General features: G+C 40.1%; 1 protein-coding gene across 1 annotated transcript in view; it reads left to right on the top strand.

Moving 5' to 3' along the window:
* WDR43 (WD repeat domain 43) overlaps nt 1-19,231 on the top strand; it is a gene marked incomplete at its 5' end in the record, with an annotated part of 38,475 nt that extends 19,244 nt beyond the window's left edge. Inside the window, 12 exons of the mRNA XM_015566350.1 lie at nt 416-480; nt 2,456-2,627; nt 4,475-4,561; nt 5,460-5,591; nt 7,779-7,907; nt 11,087-11,173; nt 11,766-11,797; nt 13,237-13,300; nt 14,018-14,131; nt 14,885-14,954; nt 17,498-17,544; nt 17,648-19,231. Of these exons, the coding sequence (XP_015421836.1) occupies nt 416-480; nt 2,456-2,627; nt 4,475-4,561; nt 5,460-5,591; nt 7,779-7,907; nt 11,087-11,173; nt 11,766-11,797; nt 13,237-13,300; nt 14,018-14,131; nt 14,885-14,954; nt 17,498-17,544; nt 17,648-17,833 (1,185 nt within the window). The remainder of the gene's footprint in view (nt 1-415; nt 481-2,455; nt 2,628-4,474; nt 4,562-5,459; nt 5,592-7,778; nt 7,908-11,086; nt 11,174-11,765; nt 11,798-13,236; nt 13,301-14,017; nt 14,132-14,884; nt 14,955-17,497; nt 17,545-17,647) is intronic.
* Between the last annotated feature and the right edge of the window lie 7,019 nt (nt 19,232-26,250).

Raw genomic sequence — 26,250 nt, 5'->3', positions numbered from 1 at the left:
AGGGAAAGAAGGGGAGAGAGAATGAAATATGACAAAAATCTTCTTAGATGGTTTGAAGTAACCATTAGGCCACTGGTCAGCTCTCCTGAGAGGAAGGGACCAGGTACAATAGCACTTTGAGCAATCCGGTCTATTACACGCGGGGCTCCCAGTTTCCTGTTGTCTGCTTTTGCACTCAATCTAACCTCCAAGCTGCATTCTCCTTGACTGTGTTATCTTCTTGGCCTAAAAACTTTTATTTATAAGCTTGAAAACAACTTGAGTTGTTACTTTGAAGACAGTAATTATTTTTAAATGCAACAACTGTGCATCCTTGCTGTTCTGACTTTCTCTCTGGAGTTTTGTAAGTGTAGTATGAAAGTAATTGTCCACTAGAGTAGACTGAAGTTTATTTATGACCCATTTTTTCTTTTAGCCCGTTAAGTTAGCTGTTGTTTGCAGAGATGGTCAAGTTCATCTTTTTGAACACATATTAAATGGGTAAGAATTTTCTTATGTCAGAAATTTTCCTTCCCTGACTTGTTACTTCTCTATACCCGCACCCCAATATTCTTTGCGTTATATTTTCAGTTAGATTGTTTTGAAAGCATCCTTAATTCTTTATCCCTATGACTACATACATTCCCAGTGAGAGCTCAAGAATTTGCCATTGTGAATCATTTCTTCATGTTTGTGGTTAGGAGAATGGCTTTCTGTGATGCACACTTAGTAAGTGTTGGCAGTTGTAAAGATAAACTTTAAAAGAAAGTGGTTTAGTTGGAGAGTTTTGCTTGTGAACTTTTGGTGAAGCTTTACTTTCTAATTCTGATAGTGCTTCCCCTCAGCACACACGTGGATCGGTGAAGCATGGCGATGCTAGTGTTTGGTGGACAGGGGACTTGCTGGTAGGATGTATAGTAGTCAGATTACGGGTCAGTTAATTAGGGGCTGGAGGCCAAACCCAATAGAGTCCACATGTGGCCTCCCAGAACTAAAATATTTGCTGCCTGGTTTTTTACCGAATGTTTGCCAACCTTTGCTGTACACTATAAACATGGTTGGAATTCAGTCATGTGCATAATTATGTTAAACTTTAAAATAGTTTAAACTTTTTATTGTCAGTTAATATTTCCTTTTATAATCCTAGTATAGTAATTTGTTTAAATATAAACTACTTGTGAAAGCAGTATACTCTTATTTTAAAATATTCAGGATGTAGGGACAATTATAACCCAAGTTTCCCTCTATTGAATTCTACTTTCTAGAGGTAATTGTTAATAATTTGATGCCTTAATTTACATAGTCATGTATACATGGAATGTATCTATCATTGAGGGCCCAGCAGTAGTGGGCCATGGTGAGGACTTGGGCATTTCTCCTTGGGCAAGTAAGTAAGCCATTGAAGGATTTTAAGCAGTATGGATGGGGCTTTACAGTTTTATTAAAACATGTAAGTTTTGAGTCATTCTGACTGATGTGTTGAAAATTGACTATAGAGGTGTAAAGGGCAAAGCAGAGGCCAAAAACCCTAAATAGAGATGAAGGGTGAATTGGAAAGATGGATAGTGGAGCGCTTATAATTGAGATTATGGGGACAGGGGGGCGTTTATTGGTGTTACGATGTCTGTGATGTGAGAGTAAGAGGCTGAGACACAATGAAGGGCAGAGTTGTTGGAGGTAGGAAGATTACGGAACTTCGAGTATGGTGTCAGAAGGAGTATTGACCTGCATGCTAAATATAGAAACCACTAAGAATTCCTTAGGAGTAATGTTGGACAGAATGACAGCCACTAAAATCTTTTAAGAAATGTGGGAGAGTGACCCAGAGGTCTTTGGATGATGGCAGGACGGGGAGGTACCTGGTATCTGGTGACAACAGTTTCAAAGGTTTTAGAGGTGAAAGAGAGAGGGACTATTTGTCTTGGAGTGTTAAAGAGCGAGGAGCATGTTAAATCATGTCCTAGGCCCCTGCCACAAAGGGTGTTGGAGAGCAAACAGCTACAACTTTGTGAAGGGCGGCTGTGGTGAGCTAGCCTAGTGCAAGAAGGTGAAGAGAGCTCTTAGAGAAGACATTGAGGATATAATTTTGTTGATTATGTTTTGCTGATAATTTTGTTCCTGGAGCTACGTTGCTGAAGTCCTGGTGAGGCTTTTAACGGTTAGGAGTAATTAGAGTTGGGGCTGATTAGGGCTTGTCCAGAGCCATTTGGGACTGAAACTCAGGGTGATGATAGAGCCTGTGGGAGCTTGGGCCTCTTGTGGGGGTTGACAAGTGGGATAGAAGGGCAGATGGGACTGAAGGAAGTATTTGGTGGTGAGGTCTTGAGTGTTGGGTAGGGTGTGGGATAGATGAAGTCCTGACAGGTGCTCTGGGGACCCTGGTGTGTGAAGGCCAGAGGAGGGTCACATTTCATGCCAACTTCAAAGAATATGAGATATTATTTCAGATATTCTAATTTATTGTTTTCACTTCTAGATACTGCAAAAAGCCCTTTACTTCAAACTGCACAATTCAGATAGCGACACCTGGGAAAGGCAAGAAATCAACACCAAAACCCATCCCTATTCTAGCAGCAGGTTTTTGCTCAGACAAAAATTCCTTGTTGCTTGTATATGGCAATTGGTTTCAGCCCACCATTGAGCGAGTGGTACGTAGATGCTACTCTGGAGTAATGCCGTAACAACATGTCTATGGAAAAGAATAATTTTTAAATGATACATTTGTCTGCTTATTGGAATACTTAAAAAGAACCTTTCACTGGGTGGTTTCACTTTGTAAACTCTGTAATTTTCTTTAATGAGCATATCTAAAATATTTTAATGCTTAGTCAGTCAGTATAAAACATTTGAGATGTTTGATGCTCGCTCCTCCTCTGTTTGGTGTGCTATGGCTTTGAAATCTGGTGTCTCTTTTACACTTACAAGCATATCAGTTTGGTTTATCCACGTTTAAAGTGCTTGGTAGCCACACATTTGTAGTAGCTTTTTAAAAAATATATATTTTTATTGATTTTAGAGAGGGAGGGAGAGATAGAAACATCAGTGATGAGAATCACCAAGCAGCTGCCTCCTGCACGCCCCCTGCTGGGGATTGAGTCCTCAACCTAGGCATGTGCCCTTGACTAGAATCAAACTTAAGACCCTTCAGTCCACAGACCGATGCTCTATCCACTGAGCAAAACCAGCTAGGGCATGGCTGCTGCTCACAGATATGGGTGAATTTTGCCCAACTATCCAAAAGTTAATTTTGTTTTGATTTGTTTTGTTAATCCTCACCTAAGGATATTTTTCCATTGATTTTTAGAGAGAGTGGAAGGGAGGGGGGGAGAGAGAAAAAATCAATGTGAGAGACACATCAATTGGTTGCTAGAGAGTGGAAGGGAGGGGGAGAGAGAGAAAAAATCAATGTGAGAGACATGAGAGACACATCAATTGGTTGCCTGTGGCACTCGGCCCTTGTGGGGCCAGGGATAGAGCTTGCAGCTGAGGTACATGTCCTTGCCTGGAATTGAACCCAGGACTCTTCAGTCCACGGGCCCACACTCTATTCCCTGAGCCAAACCGGCTAGGGCCCCAAAAGATAAATCTTAGTAAAAGGGTCTTTAGTGATAGCACCCATTGAATTTTCTAAGTGGAAATGTAATGGGCAGTGCAATATTTGACTTTTTTATTACAAAAGTTTCTTTGGATACTTTTAATGGGTTATTAAGAGCATGTTCAATAGATGATTTCTTAAGCTTACATTTATAAAACATTGATTCAGTAAGACCCTCAAAGAGACTGTAAGTAGGATATTACATGCCAGAGCAAGCTCTTGTTGAGTTTATTTAAAAATACTTTTAAAACATTTACATGGATTTGGTATAATAAAAAAGAAAAATTTTAAGTTGTAAATATAAGTCTTATTGCCATATGTGGACCCTGTTACCCCCAGCCCCCTCCAGATGCAGCCATTGTTTCCTGTTTTATCCTTCCAGATAGATTGATTATATGGGCATAGAGAATTCCATGTAACCTTAAAGCTTTATGGATACATATGGACTTTGCTGCATTTGACTTCCCCTGTTTAATACCGTACCTCAGAGCACTTTGTTTATCAGCAGTGCTGTCTTTGCCTCACTTATGGAAAGGCCAACAGGAAATTTGGGGTAGGATCATTCTTAGCACAGATTAATTATTTACAAGGGTGATGAACTTACGTTTTTTTAAAAATCTGTCACGTAAAATTTCTGTTGATCTTTTAAAATTATATATGTGAAAAGTTGAAACAGTTCCTAACTGAAAAAAGTAAACATAATGCCTCCTGTCTTCAGTTACCCATTTTCCTCAGTGCTATTAATTGGATGGTGATCAGTGTGAGTTGCTCACAGTTTAGTGTGGAAGCCTTTCATATTTTTCTGTATGTTCATGAAAATGTACAAGTAGACATTTGTTTTTATTATTCCCAATTACTTTGTTTGACACATTCTCCCCTCCCTTCAAATTATATTTACAGGCTTTAAATTCCAAAGAACCTCATATGTGTTTAGTAAGAGATATTTCAAACTGCTGGGCTCCAAAAGTAGAAACAGCTATAACAAAGGTGAGCGCTTTACATACTAGAAGTTGAGAAAAAAAGATTTGGGTGAATTGAATTATGTAATATTATGTTTGTATTCTTTAATATCCTCTTTATAATTTATATGGGATTAGGTCTTATATATTTTATAAATTTTGTGGGATTAGGTTTTAGATATCAACATTATAAAAACTTCATTTCTGTGCTCTTGTAAATAATGACTAGAAGTTGAAGACCTTGCATTTAGCTCTTTGCCCCCATACATGATCATTGAATAAATATCAAAATCAAATTACCAATAAGTTATTTTTTTAACCCCAATACTTAAGGGAGCATAACTTGGTTGAGAAGAATGTTATATTTCAGGGTGGAATCAGACCTAAAACCATGACGGGGCTGGAACTTAAGACCATGAACGAGAGCATCATTATGATGCTTTATTTTGAATATAATGTGGCATCTACATGTAGGTATTGTTTGGCCAGTTTAATGAGAAACGGAAAGCCAAGACATGCTATGATGACATCCATATGGTTTCGCTTCTGGCTGAATTTCAGAGATGACACCTTTCTCTTGGCTGTCTGAGCATTTCTGGCAAAGATCAATTACTGGCGGTGGTCGTAAGATGTACAGCTTTACTATTTAACATTCCTAAGTCAGTGTGTCCTTGTGTAATCAGTAGATTTTGTTTTTCCTGTCTTTTAATCTTATGTAGTTTTGAATGTTTTAAAACTATGCTTCATATTATAATTTAAATACTTATTTGCCAACATTCATTCAAACTTTATCTTTAATAGCTTATGTTAAGTTAGTCAATAAGTTTTCCAGTAGAAAAACTTTTAAAAGCTGTTTGTTTTCTTATTGGGGTAAATACAGCAAGGACCAAGGCATAATCCATACCTCTGCTATTCCTGGTTAACAGGTGAGAACACCAGTGATGAATTCTGAAGCAAAAGTGCTAGTGCCCGGGTTACCTGGTCATCATGCAGCCATCAAGCCCGCTCCTCCACAAACTGAGGAAGTAGAGAACAAGAGAAAATTAGGGGAAAAGGAGGTAATATAATCACTTTTACCTTTTTTGAGTTTGAAACTTTAGAAACTTACTTTTAGATTGTGGCTGTTAACACTCTCCTATCTCCAGCTGTGTAGATTCTGAAATTCCAGATGGTGACTTTTGTAAGACCTACACAGAGTTAACAGGTAGTTTATTTACAAAGCCACTGTTAATAATGAGGAAGACAGCCTTCTGTTAAGTAAACAGAGTGCTGTTTTGTCCATTTGTTAGACCGGATAACATAATTGAATAGATTAAGCCAGGACTTGCTGTGATGATTTTCATTGGGTTTCGCATGTTGCTGAGTTCCAGTGATGCCTCTTCTCTTGGCTGTCTGAGCATGCCTGGTTTAGTGCTAGTTGGTCTTTAAAAATGATAGTTATTAGAGCTTCTTAAAGTGCTTATAAATTTTATTTTTTCTCAGCTCTTCAAACCCTCCTGTGGTTGCTATACTTACATATGTAGGATCCTCTTTTCATCTTCCAGTTATGTGTGACTGTTGTCTAAGTAATCTAGCATTTTAATTATTACCATTAATTAGAGAAAGATTGTTTATGTTTCTTTACCTGATTTTAAATGTCTTACTTTGTTGAGTGGGGGTTTGGGGATAGCATTGCTGTTCATAAAAACTGTTTCTCAGTAACATTAAATGTATATTTAAAAATAATGTGCCAACTTTCTTGAGCTTGGCTTAGATCTAACCCTTTCATTTCCTTCTGCCTTTTCAATGTTTTTCATAAGTTAAAATATCCCAAACTGGAGGCTTTACCAAAGCATCTCTTTTTGCTTTGGTAGTCACAGAACACTATATTTTTATGTAGTCAGACTTGGTTTTATAAGGGATCAGTTCTATACAGTTAAGTTTTTGTATAGCAGATTTCATCATGCTTATTTACACTTAAATTTTAGATATTTATCAGGGGAACTTGGTTGTAGTATTGCATCTTATAGAAAACTAGATTTGTGCACCAGTGGGGTCCCTCATCCTGGCCTGCGCTTCCTCGAAATCCGGGACCCCCTCATGGGATGTCGGACTGTCGGTTTTGGCCTGATCCCCATAGCCCGATTCAGACAGGAGGGAAGCCCAATCCCCACAGGCCCAATCCCTGCAAGCCTGATCCAGACAGGAGGGAGCCCGATCCCTGCAGGCCCGATCCAGACAGGAGGGAGCCCAGTCTTGTGCGTTGAGTGTCTGTCCTCTGGTGGTCAGTGAGCATCATAGCGACCGGTTGACTGGTTGTTCTGTCTTTTGATCACTCAGGGTTTTATATATACAGATATAGATAAATTAACACCTGGAACTGACCGATAAAGAGAAAAATTGGAAAAATTTAAAAATTGTTTTGGAAACAAGTCTCTAATGCTCTTTTAATAGTATTTTTTTCCTTTTGCAGACCTCAGATTGATGGCAAAGAACAGTTATGGAAGGGGAAACTTCTATGAAAATATGTCTTTTCTTGGGTTTTAGTAATCATATGCTAGATCCTTGCCTTTTTTGAGTCTTCATATATAGAAGGATTTTTATCAATTACACTAGAGGCCTGGTGCAGGAAATTCATGCATTAGTGGTAGTGGTGGGGTGTCCCACAGCCCGGTCTGCGCCGGTCTTGCAGTCCGGGACCCCATGGGGGATGTCCCTCTTGCAGTCCGGAGCCCTTGGGGGATGTCCAGGACCCCTCGCTCTTTACTGCCCATCTGCTTGCTGCTCCTTAGCGCTGCCGTGGAGGCAGTAAGGCTCCCGTCACTGCTGCTGTGCTCGCTAGTCCTGAGCCCAGCTTCTGGCTGAGCAGCGCTCCCCCTGTGGGAACGCACTGACAACCAGGGGGCAGCTCCTGTGCTGAGCGCCTGACACTCCCCTACAGTGTGTGTCATAGCGACTGGTCATTCCGCCATTCAGTCAATTTGCATATTAGGCTTTTATTATATAAGATATTTGAATCATGATTTCTTAGGCAGTTGTATTTTCACTGGACCCTGGAAACTTCAATTCTAGATACTGCACTTGTCTCCAACATTAGCTTTATGGCAGTGAGGTTCTATTGGAATGAGAAAGTGCAGGCTTGTGTTTTTCAGGGTTGAAGTGTGAATCAGTGTCTTTTGTCTCCTCAGATATAAGCAAAAGTAATTTGACCAAACTACTTTATGCCTTATCTGGTTTATCATTAACGGGCCATCTCTCTTCTGTAGGTTAGCATTGAAGAACGCCTGGGAGCACTGAATATAGAATCAAAAAAAGAAAAGGAGGACCTACAGACAAACAGTTTTCCAGTTCTTCTGGCACAGGGTTTAGAAAGTAATGATTTTGAAATGCTAAATGTAAGTATTACAGCAGTTTTTAATTTTTCTTAAAAATGATTGACATACACATTCACAGAGTGAATAGTCATGTTATATAGCCATTTTAAGTTGAAAATTTTGTGAGTTTAATCAAATATATATAATTTGGTGGCATTATACAGACAGTCACTAACCTACAAAGGGATTGTATTAAGTTATTTTGAACCTGGAATGCATTTTCTCATAGAAATATTGTTCAGAATTGTTATTAGGATCTTAGGCTTTAGTTCACAAAAGCCTTTGTAGACATAGTATATCCGAATTACAATACTCAGCATTCTAGATCACAATTTATATTTTTTTCTGTAGGAAAATGCGTTCCTGAGTTTTTACTCTGGATTCCAGAAACTTATTTCCCCCTGGCCGTGAGAGGGGGCAGTGAGGTGGAACCTTGGCAATGGGTAGGAGGCTTGGGGAAAAATTCAGGAGGGTTGGGGGTTATGTTATGAAGTATTTAGAGGTAAAAAGTACTAAAAACTTTGTGTAAAGGGAGGCATTTATGATTTCTGTGTTTGTAAGTTGGTGACTGCTTGTATGAAGTTACTTATTTAGGTATTTTTAAATTCCAGAATTTGATACTGGTCTGTAGAGGAAATTTAAGTGTAAAAAATTGGATTTAAGCACTGCTTGATTAGCTTAAAGCAATTTATATTTGCTGAATTCATATATTTTTGGTGACTTAGTGATATTACAGTGCCACTTAGTATAGATGTGACTTTAATATGTAACTTATGAAGTTTGTATTTGTATATGTTTTTAAAATATATTTTTATTAATTTCAGAGACAGAAAGGGAGAGAGAGATAGAAACATCAATGATGAGAGAGAATCATCAATTGGCTGCCTCCTGCAGACCCTCTAATGGGGATCGAGCCCACAAACCTGGGCATGTGCCCTGACTAGAAATCAAACTGTGACTTCTTGGTTAATGGGTCTCTGCTCAAGCACTGAGCCACACTGGCCGGGTTTTGATTTATATTTTTATTTAAATGGAATATCTTATGTTTATGTCTAAGGTGATTTTGCAAAATGAGAGGGGAAATCAGCATGTCCAAAAAGTTAAAATGACTTAAAATAGTTTGGGTGTATATATATTTTGGAAGGTAGATTATAGTTTAGCATGGTATGCACAACTGGTTTTCAGCAAAGGTACCTAAGTTGAGTCAGTGGAGAGAGTAAGCCTTTGAAACTAGTGCTGAACCAACTGAATATCCACATGGAACAAAAAGCATCTTGGCTTTTACCTCACACCTTACACAAAAGTCATCAAAAAGTAGATCATTGGCATAAATGTAAAACCAAAACCTACAAAACTTCTAGAGGAAAACAGAAAAAAGCCTATGCAAATTTGAGTGGAGAAAGGCTAGTTAGATGCATTATAAAAAATCATGAAATGCTGAAGAAAAATTGATCATTTGGACTTCATGAAAATTAAATACTTGCTCATGAAATGACAGTTAAGAGAATGAAAAGGCAAGCCACAGGCTGGGAAAAAATGCAACTCATATTTGAGAATTTATATTCAGAATATATAAAGAACTCTTAACTTCATGAGACTTAAATAAAAAATAATTGGTGCCCTAGCTGGTTTGCCTCAGTGGGTAGAGTGCCCGCTGCGGACTGAAGGGCCCCAGGTTCGATTCCGGCCAAGGGCACATGCCTGGGTTGTGGGCTTGATCCCCAGTAGGGGATGTGCAGGAGGCAGCCGATCAATGATTCTCTCTCATCATTGATGTTTCTATCTCTCTCCCTTCCTCTGAGAAATAAAAAAAAATAAACAAAAAATAATTGGTAACGGTGTGATACTTCACAAAAGAATTCATAAGGCTAATTAGTGCATGTAAAGCCCTTAGGCATCATTAACCATCACAAGTGCAAATTAAAATCACAGTGAGATAACACTATCTAACCAGTAGATTGATTAAAATTTAAAAGACAGACTATGCCATCCTGTGTGGATGTGGAGCAACTGGAACTTGCATCTTGCTGGTGGAAATGTAATATGGTACAAATAATTTGGAAAACAGTTTGGCAGTTTCTTAAAAGTTAAGGATACATCTGTCATACGACCCAGCCGTTCTAGGTATTTATCAAGAGAATAAAAAAACTATCTTCATACAAAGACTTGTATGTGAATGGTCATAGCAACTTTATTTGTAATAGTAAAAAAATGGAAAGAACCCCAATGTCCCTCAAAATATGAATGGATAATCAAATTGCTTATTTAGCAATATAAGAAAAATGTTATTGATACATCAACATGGGTGAATCTCAAATTTAGACTGATAGTAAGAACCCAGTCCAAGAAGTAAAGGTACATATTATTGTATGATTTAATTTATGTAATAATTCTAGAAAGTACCTACCAATATATAGAGTGCAGGTGCAAGGAGGGATAGAATATAAAGGGGCCCAAGGAGACTTGAGGGTAAAAGAATGTTTACCTTAGAGTTTGTTTCATATGTACACATTTATATCAAAGTGATCAAATAATACACTTTAAGTGCACACTGTTTATTGTGCATCAGGTATATTGTAGTAAGATTGTAAAAGGAGAAACAAATTATCAAAATTACCTTACCATTTGTGGCTATGGTTTTTAGGGTTCTGCAGAAATGAATGCTGACTTCTGTATCCATTTAATAATTTTGCTTTATTTGGGATAGCTTATTTTTGAAGGTTTTTTAGAAATACGTTTTTATTGATTTGAGAAAGAAAGGGAAGAGGTAGAGGAGAGGGGGGGACAGAGGGGGGGAGAGGGGGAGAGAATATGAGAATGAATGAAAGAAACATCAGTGATGAGAGGGAATCTTTGATTGGCTGCCTTCTGCATGCCTGGGAATTGAGCCTACAACCTGGGCCTGTACCCCAACTGGGAATCAAACCTTGACCTCCTGGTCATAATTTAAGGACCAACCACTGAGCCACACTGGCAGAACAAGAAGAAATCTGTTTATTGAAGTAAATGTCCCATAACTGAAGACGGCTTTTCTGATAGCCATAAGATACAATATTCTTCATTCAGTACTTCCAACCTTTATTTGCTAAAATTCAGTTAGTAGTTTATTGCTTGATTTTAAAAATTATTTTACTGACAGTTTTTTTTCTGTAGTGTTCTAAGCTTCTGAGTATGCTTATATGTCTTTTCTTTTGTCACAGAAAGTACTTCAAACTAGGAATTTAAACCTAATAAAGAGGACTGTGTTAAGGATGCCCCTGCATGCTGTTATTCCATTGTTGCAAGAGGTAACGTTGAGTACTCTGTTCATTTTAAGGTTCTAATGTTAGGAGTTTAACACTAAATCCAGAATTTACAGAAATGGATTTGCAGTATGTAAGCAAGCAGAGCATTCACAGTGGATGAAACAATAGATCTATTCAAACAGTATTTGCCTAATGATTTTGCCTGTATTTTTTATTGAGATATAATTCATATCCCATAAACTTCACCCTTTAAAAATATATAGTTCAGTGTTTTTATTGTTTTCACAGGTTGTACAGTTACCACACCAAAAAGAAATCCTGTACCCATTGGTCACTCCCATCCTCATCCCATTTCTGGCAGCCTCCAACCTATTTTCTATCTCTACAGATTTGCCTGTTCTGGACATTCATGCATATAAATGTTAGCTTAGATTTTTATAATTATTCTTATTGTGGGAGCATATATTCAGATTCTGTTACATTGGTTGAACATTTAGGAATTAGGATTCTTAGCAATGTTTTCCTAATGTGATCATTATGTTCATTTGTTTTTGTGGATGTGTATATCATGGGAATTGATGGAGATTGGTTGTCTCTGAAGTGCTGTTGCTTATACTGTTTTTCTCCCCCTCAGCTTACAAAGAGATTGCAAGGACATCCTAATAGGTAAGATGTTTAAGTGACTTAAATTGCTTTGTTTTTATAAATATTTTATAGCGTTTTTATTTCTTTTAGAAAACGCCTGTGTAGGTTTTTAAATTTTAGTATTAGGTCATTTAATGAATTAATCTTATTTAATGATTTGGTGTAAAATTGCCATTTGTAAAACTTAACCTTTGGTAGCTCCTAAGATAAGGCAATCTATATATATAAAAAGCCAGCGAGTGGAGTGGAATGACTGGTCGCTATGAAGCTCACTGCGGCCAGTGAACCAGCCGATCGGGGGTGGGGCTGTCTGGCAAACCTCTTGAGGCCCCTCCCCCCGGCTGGCCCCGCCCCTGATTGGCCCAAACCCCTTCCCCCCACCAGCCCTGCCCCCGATTGCTCCCATTACCCCAATAGGTGGCGGGCCGGCTGGCCAACCTCCTGCAGCCCCTCTCCTCCCCACCCCCGATGGGCCCCCACCACCCTGATCAGCCCGCAGCCCTCCCCTGACCGGCCCTGCCCCTGATCTCCCCCTTACCCCAGATCAGGGACAGGACCAGCCAGCCAACCGCCTGCGGCTCCTCCCCCCAGCTGACTCCGCCCCTGATTGGCCCCCTCTCACACCAGTTGGGGACAAGGCCCACTGGCCAATCACCTGTGGCCCCTACCCCCAGTTGGCCCGGCTGTGATTGGGCCCCGATCCTGCCGTCTCCTCCTCCCCCCCTCGACAAGCCCGCCCCAATCCACCCTGATTGGGACAGGGCCAGCCAGACCCCACCTGTGTGCGAATTCATGCACTGGGCCTCTAGTATGTTATAACAGACTAAATTTCTGGGTCTTTTTGTTATTAATTTGATGGTTAAATATTTAAACAGGAAGTTGATATTTCAGAGATCCTAAGCTTTACCATATTATTATCACTGTGTACAATATGCAGTTTTTCTTATCTAAGTTATTGCTAAAGAATTCATTAATTAGGCCCGACTTACACATTTTTGGTCTGTATTTTGTTTTTAATGTTGGTGTGGGAATCTTTTGCTAATTGTACCTGATGATGAGTAGATGATGGGCTCAAATATTATAAACATAAAATACAAAGTCAGTTCAGCTCAGGTTATGTGCCCTGATAGCAGTTAATTATGAAATAAATGCTTGAGTTTTATTCTTAAAATATTTTAGAGGAAGGGAATTTTGTCCTGTGTTTCAGTCCATCTTACTTCGTCCTCACTCCCAAGAGATTAATATATTACACAGATCTGAAATACTCAGTGAAAGATTGTAAGGACTGTTAAATTCTCAGAGGTTTATTCATATAGTTATTTTTTCACTGTTTTATTCATATAGTTATTTTCTCAGAGCATAGTTTGTAGATCTTCACTTTGCTTGAGTTTTTCTAATTTTTTTACTCATTTGTATTTAATTTCAAATTAATTTACTTGGATTCTTCCACTTTTTTTCAGTGCTGTTTTAATGGTTCAGTGGCTAAAATGTGTGTTAACAGTCCATGCATCATACCTATCCACAGTAAGTCTTTTCAGCTACAGTTGCTGAATAGTTTGACTTTGATAAGGATTATAAACTGATGGCTTAACAAAACCACTCTCTCTCCATCTTTAGCCCTAAGCTGCTGCTTTTAAGAGATTTTTGTTTTCCCCCAGGTGCAGTGCCATAATAGCACTGTTGTTGCCTTTTATAAATTGGTCTTTTCCCCCTGGATTTAAAAATGACACGTTCAAAGAGAACTTGGAGGAAGTTATATATTGACATGTTAACCTTCAGGTGTTTTTCTATATCCATAACCTGTTCAGCAAAGTTATCTTTACATCGTATGTGTCTTTCCCCTTCCCTCTTAAAAACTTAGCATATTTCAAAAGTTTTGTATATGTACTAACATGTTTGCCCTACCTTGTCTCAGGAGTATAAAAGGTAGCTTGTGATTAAAATGACATAAATTAAGCATTCAACATGTGGCATTTTGCTGGGGCTGTATTCAGCTCTTGGTTGTCTGTGCACATGGAAGGGAGGGAGCATCATGTCTTACAGTAGCACCAGAAAAAACGTTATAGGTCACAGTGTGAGATGATGTTGCTAGGCTAGGTCGTAAGCAGCCACACTGCTGGACATGTAAACAGATGGTCATGGTGCTTCGGCTAAATACTCAGGGACATCTAAGCATGACTTATATGTTGGTTATCTATATTATGTCATAATAATATCCATTTTGTTTTGTTTTTTCTTTAGTTGCCTGACCTGGTACCCCAGCTGGGGACACTATACCAGTTAATGGAAAGCAGAGTTAAAACTTTTCAGAAACTTTCCCACCTTCATGGAAAGCTTATCCTTCTTATCACACAAGTGAGTAGATTCAAGTGTTTTGTGCTAAAACTTTGGATGTGATGGGAATGGAGGGAGGAATAAGGATCATTTACTGGAACATTGAAAACTCCCTATTTCAGTCAGAAATGGCAAATCAGGATCCAGTCTTGAACTTGGAAATGTTATGCATTTTACAGTGAGTAAACTCAGTTGTGCCTATTTTAACTTTCACTGAAAGGTTCTCATTTCAGTTGTTAAAACAGTTAGGATGCTTGTGGCACTTTGAACCAAAACTACAGGGTATTTAGCCCTGGGCAGTTTTGCTCAGTGGATAGAGCATTGGCCTACGGACTGAAGGGTCCCAGGTTCACTTCCGGTCAGGGGCACATGGTTGGGTTTTGGGCTTAGTCCTCATTAGTGGGATTGCAGGAGGCATCTGATCAGTGATTCTCATCATTGATGTTTCCATCTCTCCCCTCCCTTCCTCTCTGAAATCAATAAAAATATATTTTTTAAAAATTACAGGGTGTTTAAATAGTTAAAAGATTTTGGCACAGGAATAAATTCTGATCATCTTTTTAAAAGATATTTCAATGTTTACAGAGTAATTCTTTCCTTATTGCATTTGATGAGTTTGGTTTTTTTGCCCTGTATTTGATCTGCGACATATTGAGGTGTAATCCATTATGGTCATTGAGGGTGAGTTTACTGTTGGAGAAGGTTCTGTTGTGCTACTTGAGATAAACTTCAATGCTCTACTTTTATTAATAACTGCTTTTTATTATCTTTCAGGTTACAGCTTCAGAAAAAACAAAGGGAATGACTTCTCCTGAACAGAAGGCAAAATTGGTGTATGAAGAAGGTAAAGCTTGGGGGGAGGGAGGGGGTGGGGTTAGAGTCTACAATTGGAATATTTAGTTATTGACTCAGTTCTCTTTTTTTTTTAAATATATTTTTTTATTGATTTTTTACAGAGAGGAAGGGAGAGAGATAGAGAGTTAGAAACATCGATGAGAGAGAAACATCGACCAGCTGCCTCCTGCACACTCCCACCGGGGATGTGCCCGCAACCCAGGTACATGCCCTTAACCGGAATCGAACCTGGGACCTTTCAGTCCGCAGGCCGACGCTCTATCCACTGAGCCAAACCGGTTTCGGCAGTTCTGTTATCTTATTTTGTAAAAATATTAATGTGAATGAGGTCATGCTTGACACACCTTCTCTAAGAAAATGGGCATGCCTGTGGCGAAAATATGATTAGGTAAGAAAAGCACACATATAATAACAAAAAAAGACCTTAGGTATGGGAAGATATTTAAATTTAAGTAGAAGAATACTATGTTCCCTCATAAGCTACCAGGTACATGAATAAGTTTTTGCCCTATAAAATTTAAGCATCTTTATGAGTCAAGATCAGATAAGGTTAGTGAAGAAAATAACATTTTAGACCATCCTCAAATATCCTAGGTAGCAAATGGACTGTGGAAGTGCTTAAGTAATAATTTAGTCATTACTTAGTGGGATTTATTTAAATATAAGGTGATTTAGCATCAAGAAATCTATTAATGGCCCTAACCGGTTTGGCTCAGTGGATAGAGCGTCGGCCTGTGGACTGAAGAGTCCAGGTTCGATTCTGGTCAAGGGCATGTACCTAGTTAGGGGGTGTGCAGGAGGCAGCTGATCGATGTTTCTCTCTCATCGATGTTTCTAACTCTGTCCCTCTCCCTTCCTTTCTGTAAAAAATCAATAAAATATATATTTTTAAAAAGAAATCTATTAATGTAGTCAACATATTAATAGGTTAACAGGGAACACTATATATTTTAATAGAAGGAATTCAGTTAAATTGAATGTGTCTCATTACTTGCTAAAGTGAACAACCTAGGAAAACAACAGGGTATTTAGCCCTAGGCAGTTTTGCTCAATGGGTAGAGCATTGGCCTATGGACTAAAGGGTCCCAGGTTCACTTCCGGTCAGGGGCACATGCTTGGGTTTTGGGCTCAGTCCTCATTAGTGGGATTGCAGGAGGCATCCGATCAGTGATTCTCATCATTGATGTTTCCATCTAAGGGAATTTAAGGGAATGTCCCTAATTTACATTAAAGTTCAGAAGCATTTTCAGAAAGACAGGAACAAGATACTAATGTACCTTTTACTGCTGCATGTCCTGCCTAGTACTGGATTGAAAAAGTGAATTCTAGAATGTTGAACTTTGCAGTTCTTATCCTTCTCCAATAGAAAATGCAGCAAGATCTATAATAACACTGTTACTAATGAGATATGAAAATAATCAAGTTTACTGGATACCAAGGCCAGAAAAAAGGAAATCTGGTAGTATTATGTCTCAATAATGTATGTCCCAGTCAGAAAATGTATTAGAAAAATAAGATCTCATTCATAGCAATAAAAAAACCTATGAAGTACCTAAAAGTACCTCTAGAAGTGAAGCAAAACCTTTGTAAGTTAGAAAGCATAATTGAAGGACATAAAAGCATATCATGCTGTACATACACAGGACTTACTTATAATTCAAAGTTTGTACCTTTTGACCTTCACCCATTTCCTCTACCCCTCACCTCTGGCAACCACCAGTGTGTTCTGTCTGACTTATTTCACTTAGGTTAGTGCCCTCAAGGCCCATCCATGTTGTCACATATAGCAGGATTTCTTTAAAAAACTCATTTTATGGCTATTCCATTGTATCTATGTGCCATATTTTCTTATTTACTCATTATGGACACTTGGGTTATTAGCTGTCGTCAATAATGCTGTAGTGAATATGGGGTGTAGATAGCTCTTGTTCCCTTCAGCATATACTCAAGTGGGATTGGTGAATCATATGGTAGTTCTAGTTTTAATTTATTGAGGAACCTCCATACTGTTTTCTTAGTGGCTGCACCAGTTTACATTTCCATCCATAGTATTATACAAGGCTCCATTTTTTAAAAAACTAAAATTCTTTATTGTTTAAAGTATTACATATGTTGTATTTTCGCCCCATTTCCTCCCCCCTCTGATGGGGCCGTGTCTCCCGTTCCCATCCTCGAGCACATGTGCTGGGAGGTCAGGCGGCCTCCTCCACGCAGAGCCTCAGCCCGCTTCCTAGGGCGTTGCGTCCCCCCCCCCCCCCCCCCCCCCCGCCACAACCCCCCATCCTCAGCTTTGTTTTTTAAGATGGTATTTTGTTAGCATTTTGGTACTTCTTCCTGCTCAGTGAAATCTTGATGGAATAATATAATGTGCAGTGTGCTTTTATGCAGATGAGGATATTGTTACTACCTAAATGGATCATAGTTGAATATAATATTTCTGAAAGTAAATTCAGGTATCTGATTCTGTTGTTTTCAGGGCTCTGCCCTCTGCTTTGATCACAAAATTAAGGCTGCATTTTTCCCCTCTTACAGAATCTTCTGAAGAGGAGTCTGATGATGAAATAGATAAAGATTCTGATGTGAGTAATTTGTTCGCTGATACATAAATCTGCTTTTGTAACCTTGTACCCTGTAAGAACAAGGCCTTCATGAGCGCTTTCCTTGCTTAATATTTTTTGCCAGGATAATTGGGATGAAGATGAGGAAGAGAAAGAAAGTGAAAAAGAGGAGGAGGTTGATGAGGAGGAGGAAGATGAGGACTCGGAAGAAAAAGATGAAGAAAATGGTGAGGACAGAGATGTGACAAGTGAAAAAGAATTAAATGGAGATTCTGACTTAGATCCTGACAATGAAAGTGAAGAGGAATGAAGGCAGAAAACAAGCCAGTGGAACTGTATAGACTGGCTCACCTTCCCAGTGCTGAGAGTTCCCTCAGGAGGCTGGCTGACAGGATGCCAAGGACCGACCGCTGCACATTTCCCAGTTGCTGATGGTGGCTCCCAGGCCCCTAGTCCTGAGCAAGACTTAACTGCGTAAATATGAGTGTTTCATTCAAATGTTAATAAACTTTACACAGCAAATAGACACATTTTCTGCAATGTACTGACATCAGTGTCGAATATATGGTATATTTTTATAATATAATATCCTAGTATGACTTGGTTATACCAAGAATTGGCTTCAGTGAAGATACAGACATTTCCCAGATAGGGTTCAAGACCTGGACTTGTGTGAAGGAGTCAGCTCTTATCTCAGGTTGGTATCTTTCACCAAATCGAGATATGAAGCAGCATGAGGGGAAGGAATTTTAATTTGATAATTATAAAATATGAAGGGATAACAGAGAGTAAAAATGTGATTAAAACAATGAAATCACCAGTGTCCCTAGATTGTCTATTAACTGTGGTAATCTGATTTGAGTCAGATTGGATATTTGGAGGGCTTCTCTAAAACAACCACTTATTTTTTAAGCTGTCATGTGAAATATTTTTTAAAAACAAGAAATTATGATAATTAAAAAAATTCAAGAGTTAGCCATATTAAGGATTTTTCTTGACTGCAAGTTGGCTGTAAAGAATCATTAGTGTATAGATTTCAAAGTGCTCATTACCTGCAACTTTTAAAAAATTCAGTGATAGCTGCTTTTGAAGAAGTTTTCATTTTTATTTAAATTACTAATGGATCAAAGAACAGTTGTTTATTTTTTTCTCTTTGGTTTTAGATATTGTTAATAACCTTATTGGAGTTTTTTTTCCAAAGAAAATATTTTTATAATTAAGTAATTTAATGTTTTCCTTTCTTTTCATTATCCACTCTTGGCAGTGTTAGGGTATCTGTTTACCTTTAAAATAATAAATCTGACTCAAGATTTTTTATGTATGTATAAATACGTATTTTGGTGTGCCACAAACGCCTTTTCAAATTAGTGATTTTTTAAAAAAACATGCCAGTATTTGTTTAGTGCTCTCTAGGGAACATGCAGATGGAAGCTCACCCCTTAAGGAAGGGCTGGGGAGATGGGTTTAATTTTCCCATCTGTGAATAAGTAAAACAAAGCCATTATCTTGGAGGGACTTTTTAACCATCCATGGTGAGACAGATTTCTATGTTCAACTAATAGCACTAGAGCGGGAGAAGTATCTTGGGAAAGTGAGTTTGAGCCAGCTACTGTTATAATGTACAGTTATATTTGTCTATAAATGGAGCCGTTTATGGGAATTTAATACCATTCTCTTTGTAAAGTGAATAAATATTCATCTTTATCCATTGCTTGTCTTGTGATATATGCAGAGAAATGGCCACACATTTGGCCTTGTGGCATAAAAGTTTTAAAAAGCAATTTTACCCCACTAGCATTAAAAGGTAAATGCTTTCAGTGCTTGTTGGATAACATTTGTAATGAAGTGAAAGGACCAGGAACTCTGTTGTACTAGCGATTGCTTCTTGATGCTGCCCCATGCAGCTCGGTCGCCTGGCACAGCTCGCTGCTGGCTGACCTTCCAGGATCCTGTGCCTTTATAGTTTCTGTTTTGTGCTCTGAGTCAGATTTCCCTGCACCTGGCTATCTAAAGAGGCATCTAATAACTGCTTACTAATTATTTTTTAATTGATTTCAGAGAGAGGAAGGGAAAGGAAGAGAGAGAGAAACATCAATGATGAGAACATGCCCCCAATTGGGGATCTAGCCTGCAACCTGGTCATGTGCCCTGACTGGGAATTAAACTGTAATCTCCTGATTCATAGGTCAACCAACGCTCAACCACTGAGCCACACCACCCGGGCACTAATTATTTTTGGTTTAGATGAATCCAGAGTTAAATTATGTTTGTTACAGGGTATTTTTCACTGTGTTTTTCTCCTAATCTAGCCAAAATAGTTTTATGTGTGGTGGTGTCTTTTGTGATTTGATTTTTCTTTCCACCTTTTGATTTTGAAAAATTAACCATTCGTGATCAAATCAAGGGTCACACACTGTATTTGGTTGTCATTGCTCTAACAGGACTGTTACTGTGGTTAGGTCTCCTCAGCAGCACTTAGGACGGCTGGTTAGGGTCCATTCTAATAATTCAGGGGGCATTTTGCTCCTGACCATGGGTACCACCACAATATGGTTACACCTGTGAAACAAACTGGCTCTCTTCAGCCAATCTTGTTAATCTCAACCGAGCCACGTCTGCCCCTCCTTTTTTTTTTTTTTATTGTGGTAAACTATATATGAACTGTACCCTTTTAGCCACTTTTGAGTGTACATTTCTGTGGCATTAAGTACATTTACATGGCTGTGCAACTGGCAAAGTCTCTGAAGTGGTGATTTTTGTGATAGGATCAGGTCTAGGAGGTGAAAGGGTGAACATGAATAGTCAGTCTGTTGCAGAGAGACCAAATTTGAGGCCAGAAGCACCAATTCTGGGTCTATACTGCAGCATGGCAGTGAAACACCTACTTGATTTATTTTTTCCTTTGGTCCATAACAGGAGAATAACGGTAATCCTGTCTGACACAAGGATGCTGGGAGAATCAAATGGGACAATGTCTGGGACACTGAACCCCAAAGTGCAGCACAGGGCTAAAGGGGTTCTTTATAGAACCATGAATTGTTAGACATTTTTCCAATATGGGAGGGGAGGGGAGGATAGGGCCCAAGTTTCTTAGGGAAACTCCCTATGGTCTCTGGCACTTTTAAGAAATTGAAACAGCCTATGGGTAAACAGTCCTTTTCTACAAGTGAAAAATGAATTAAATATTTTCCCCTTTTCTTTAATGTATTTTTTAATCTATTGTTTTAAAAGTAAAGATGTTGCTGGTGGGAATGCAGATTGGTGCAGCATTAAGTCCCAAAATTAAAAATGGAACTTGCGTTTGACCCAGTAATCCCACTTCTGGAAATATATCCTAAAAACACCAACCAGAAAGAATATATGCACCTTTATGTTCATAGCAGCATTATTTACAATAGCTAAGATTTGGAAACAGCCCAAGTTACCCATCTGTAGATGGATGGATAAAAAAGCGGTGGGAAATCTACATTGGAATACTATGCAGCTGTGAAAAAGGGATCTTTAACCCTTTGAGACAGCATGGGTGGACCTGGAAAATATGCTAAGTGAAATAAGCCAAAGTGAGAAAGACAAATATCACATGATCTCGCTTGTGGAATCTAATGAACAAAATGAAGTGACAAGAAAATAAGACCCAAAGCATGGAGGCATGGAACAAACTGACATACCTCGATGTGGGGTTGCGGGGACAAGAAGAAATCAACCCAAGAACTTACGTGCATAGCCCATGGACATAGGCAGTAGGGTAGTGAAGACCTGTGGGGTGGGTCGGTGCTGGGAGGAGAAGGGTAAATGAGGGGAGGGATGGGAGCTATCTGTAATACTATCAATAACCAAAGAGCATAAAGAAGGAACATAAAGTCAACCATTTGTAATGTTTTCTTGTGTCTCCTTTTCATCTTTTTGCATGTGTGCGCACACATTCTTCTTACGAAATTTGGATCATATGTTTTAAATGTCACATCATATATAGTTAATTATCTTTTGAAATAATGTTGCTTGTGGCTATTAGTATTCCACTTGTGTTACACTTTAAATGTTCTATAATAATTTGTTAGAAGTAATGTTACAATGAACATTCTTGCATTTTATGTTTCTTTAAAGGTACTCTTGTGAGATATTCCTAGGAGGGATGTTACTAAAATGCAAGAATATTCTCTTAGACTTAAAACATTTGCCCAAATTCTTTCCCAGAAAGGTTGCATAGATGTTAAGCCCACAAGCCGTGCTTGTGTTTCCATCTCATCATGAGACTCAGTTCGCCTGCTGTTTTCATTGCCACTTGTGTTTCTTTAAAGCAGTGGTTCTCAACCTTCCTAATGCCGCGACCCTTTAAATACAGTTCCTCATGTTGTGGTGACCCCCAATTTCATTGTTACAAATTGAACATAAAGCATAGTGATGAATCACAAAAACAATATGTAATTATATATGTGTTTTCCAATGATCTTAGGCGGCCCCTGTGAAAGGGTCGTTCGACCCCCAAAGGGGTTTCGACCCACAGGTTGAGAACCGCTGTTTTAAAGTATTGTGGGTTCAGGTCCTTGTCTGTACTTAAAGGGATTGTCTTATTTACCTGTAAAAGCTTTTCATATATTAAAGATATTCCTTGCCAAACATGCTACAAACATTTTCTCCAACTTGTCCTTTACTTTTTTTCTTGATGCTATTTTTTTTAAATAGTTTTCTTGTTTTTAAGCTTAAAAACTTTCTCCTTGTAGTTTGTTCTAGTCATGTTATATCTTTAATTTTTTTAAAAAAATTTACCTCTCTAGTAACTGGTTGTTATTTGTCAATGCACTGGTTGTGAAATAAAGTGGGTTGCAAACACCATTTTTCAAAGTAGAGAGGTAATTAATATGGAAAATACTAGTGCATTGCATGTAGTTAAGGGTAATTGCTTTAGAGGGGGTTTTATATACGCGAGGGTGCAGTGTAAAAGGGGTTCTGTGGGTAAGACATTTGAAAGCTGCTGCTCTAATGCATGTGGAATTCTGTGTGTCAGTGCGTCGGTGAGGCGAGGCTCTCGGGGTGCTTTCTCTCCCCCCACCCCCGTACCAGTGTTCTGCACACGGTTGAATACTGCTTGCTGTGGACTGAATTTGTACTCTTCTCAAATTCATTTATCAAAACCCTCATCCCCAACGTGATGGTGTTTGAAGTGGGGGCCTTCGGGAGCCCTCCTGGTAGGATTATGGTCATTATAAGGAAGTGAGCGGGCTTGCTTCCTCTGCTCTCTGCAGAGGGAGGGGCATCGAGAAGACGCCATCTGCAAACTCAGCCAGTTCCCCCGGGACCAGCTCTGCGGGCACCTTGATCTGGACTCTGCTTTCCGAACTGAGGAAGTGCCTGTTGTCTGAGCCACCCAGTGTGGGAATTTGTTACAGTAAACGGGGATAACGGACTTACTGCCCTGGGGGCTTGCTTTGTCATATGGTAGGTGTGGTTCAGCTTCTCATCCCAGTCCACTGATCTCTTCTTGTGGCCGTACATTAGTTTGAACCATTGTAGCTTTATAATTCATTTTTATTGTTGGTAACTTTATATCTCTTTGACATAGTTTCCTAAACATATCTTTGCCTTTTCAATTGTCCATATTATTAAGTAAAGTTTCTTTGGTTGTAAGAAACAAAAACTTAACTAGAGGCAGCATAAGCAAAAATAAATGTATTGTAATTTCAAAGAATCTCAGTACAGAAGGGAACAGCTGGGGCTCAGGAAGGATTGCGAGTAGGTGGGGGAAAACCATAGGACCTTGGTCCCTTAACTGCTGTCTTTTGCTGCCTCCCGGTCCTACAATCCAGCCTCCCGCTGATTTTCGGGGAAGGTGGGTATTCTCTGCCTCTCTGGCCCACTCTCCTCCCTTCTCCATCTGCTCTATGCACGGGAAGGCTGAGTTTCACAAACTGCGCCAGCCCGGCTCCTTTGCCCGGCTTCAGAAACTAGCAACTCAGAGCTGAAGCCCTTGATTCAGGTAAGTGTGGGAGACTGTCTAGTTTTGAGATACTAAAATGGGTTTTGATGAACGTAGAGGCTACAGCCCATTTTTCTCAGGTGTCCCCAAATCCTCTCTCCCTCGCCGGACATCCTGCGTGTGGAGTTCAGATCGCACGCGGGGGTTGCTCACTGTGCTTGCTTTGATTTGCTGAATTTGGTGGCTGCTATCGTGACGTTTTCTCCCCTGCTCAGCACGCGTAGCCAGATCGCCCAGTTACTTTTTTGGGTTAGAAGGACGGTGTCAATATAAAAAACAACCGCTAGGTGCCGGCCTTGCTTTGTGCAAATTTCTTCTGATCCTGGACCAGGTATCTGGAGGAAAGCTGCTGGTTGTGACCGCTTCCTGTGTAACACATGCTGGACTGATTACTGCCTTATTGTGGTTTAACTCGTGCCCCTCTCCCTCTATGTTCTGTAACTGGACTGTTATATGTCAGTACTATCCAACAGACCATTCTGTGATGACGAAAATGTTCTCTGATGCCCAGTATGGTAGTCACTAGCCACGCGTGGGCATTGAGCCCTTAAAATGTAGCCAGTGTGGCTGAGTAAATGAATTTTAAATTATATTTTCATTCATTAATTTACGTTAAATGTGGCTATGATATGGAGCAGCACAGATCTTAAGGCTTGATTAGATTTAGGTGTGATAGTTTTGACATGAGATCTTGTCATGATGTATATACTTCATATTGTAACACACCAGGAGGTGAGATAATGAAACATTGTCTCATTGTTAGTGATGCTGGTAAAAAAAAAGAAAAAGAAAAAAAAAGCCTTTACTGGGTATAATTTACAATTAATAAAAGCATACATTTTATATGTACAGCTCAATGGGTTCCAACAAATGTTTATGCCTGTATAATCATGATATAATTCAGTTACAGGAAATTTCCATCACCCAAAAAGGTTCGCTGTGCATCTTCCCAGGAAATCCCCAATGTTGCCAATATCCCTCTTCCCACAGTCTGGCAACCACTGATATGCTTTCTGTCACTATAGGATATATGTCTTTCCAAGAGCTTCATATACATACAGTCATATACATACACTCTTTTGATTCTGAGTTTCCATGAAGGCTACTCCACATGCTTCTTTTTGAGATTCGGAGCTGTTGTATATATCCACAGTTTATTTGTTGTTGTTGTTGCCAAGTGGTATTCCATCGTACGGATATGCTACAATTTACTTATTCCTCTGTTGATGGAGATTTGGGTTGTTTCCAGCTAACCTTTTCCTCTAAGCACTGCTTTAGCTGCACCCTGCAAATTTTATACGCTGTGTTTTTGTTTTCATTCAGTACAAAACATTCCCCATTTTTCTTTTGTGAGTTCTCCTTCAACATATGGATTATTTAGAAGCATGATTTTTAATTTCCAAATATTTGGTGATTTCCCAAAGAGCTTTCTGTTAATAATTTCTAATTTAATTCTGTTGTGGTAAGAGAACATCCTCTATATGACTTAATTCTTTATATTTACCGAGACTTTTTTAATGACCCGGTATATGATATATCTTGGTGAATGTTTCTCATGCTTCCCCTCCCTCCCCTCCCATTCCCTGTGCCCTTTATAGCGGATTGATTCTGGGATATGGGGGAAAAGGGCCATGCAGTCCCCCGCATAGGTGGGTCCTCTGTTTCACTCCAGCTACATTCTGGAATCCTGCCGTTGGCCAGACCTGTCCCAGGACCAGGGCCACCTCCAGCCCAGCCCTTCCCCACTTCTGTTTTGTGAAACAAATGTAAACGCAAAAAACATGCACCTGTCAGGGTTTCTCCGTCACTCAGCTCCCGAGCACAGCCTGTGCGCTCTGTATTTCTAGCGTCTGGCCCCGAGTGGTACAGGCAGCTTCGGGAAATGCTTTATGTTCGACACCCAGCAGGGAGAGGGTGTGAGTGAGGGGAGCAAGCAGAGACACTGCCGAGGGACAGGGCAGGCGGGGTTGGAGGGGCTTGTGGGCCGAGGTGCTGAGTGCGACCTTTACCCCGAAGACACCGGGAGCCGCTGGCTGGGCAGTGACCATCGGGTCTCAGTTTTAGAAGCTCCGACTCTCGGGCTGTGATGCGGGGGAGGGTTTGGGGGGCGATGCACATGCGCCCTCTGCCAGGTGGAGCTAAGGGACATCAAGGCCGACCTTATCCCGTCCCCACCTGAACTTGGACAGGGGTTATCGTTCCAGACCTCCGTGTTCCCACCTGTCAACGCAGGTATCTCCATACCTAGCGCTCGGGGGGCCGACACAGAGCTCAGGGAGTCTCTTGCTGCCCCTCGCTGCCGCCAGGCCTCCTGGTTGGAGGAAGCACCTCCTTGCTGGGCCTCCGGTGGAGCCTTCCTTAGTTCCCTGCAGCCAGCCAGCCAGCTGGCGGCCCAGGGGCCGTGGAGTGGAGCGCCTCCTGGTGGAGCCCCGTGAGCCTGTGGTTCTGGCTCCAGGCCAGGGCCCGCCCTGGGACCTTGTTCTCACTTCCCATTGGCTGCTCGCCTTGGCCCCTCCTGGAGCTTGATTAATGAAAGCAGCTCCTTCCCGGGCGGCCTGCCCTGGGTGGGATCTCCGAGAAGAGGAGAGAACTCAGGAGGTGCTGGGCAGGCCGGGAGCGGGTTCGGTCAGCGAGTGTCGGCCCGGCCTCCTGGATGTGTGACTAGCCTTCCGCCAGCTCTCCCTGCTCTGTATTCTTATGCCTGCCAATTCCTCTGCAAAGAACAAAGAACACCGGGGGCGGGCGGCGGGGTG

Source organism: Myotis davidii, unplaced genomic scaffold (assembly GCF_000327345.1).
Source record: "Myotis davidii unplaced genomic scaffold, ASM32734v1 scaffold238, whole genome shotgun sequence".
In the NCBI taxonomy this organism is placed as follows: Eukaryota; Metazoa; Chordata; class Mammalia; order Chiroptera; family Vespertilionidae; genus Myotis; species Myotis davidii.
The sequence above is the reverse complement of the archived record's forward strand: the minus strand, read 5'-3'. Positions and strand labels throughout refer to the sequence as shown.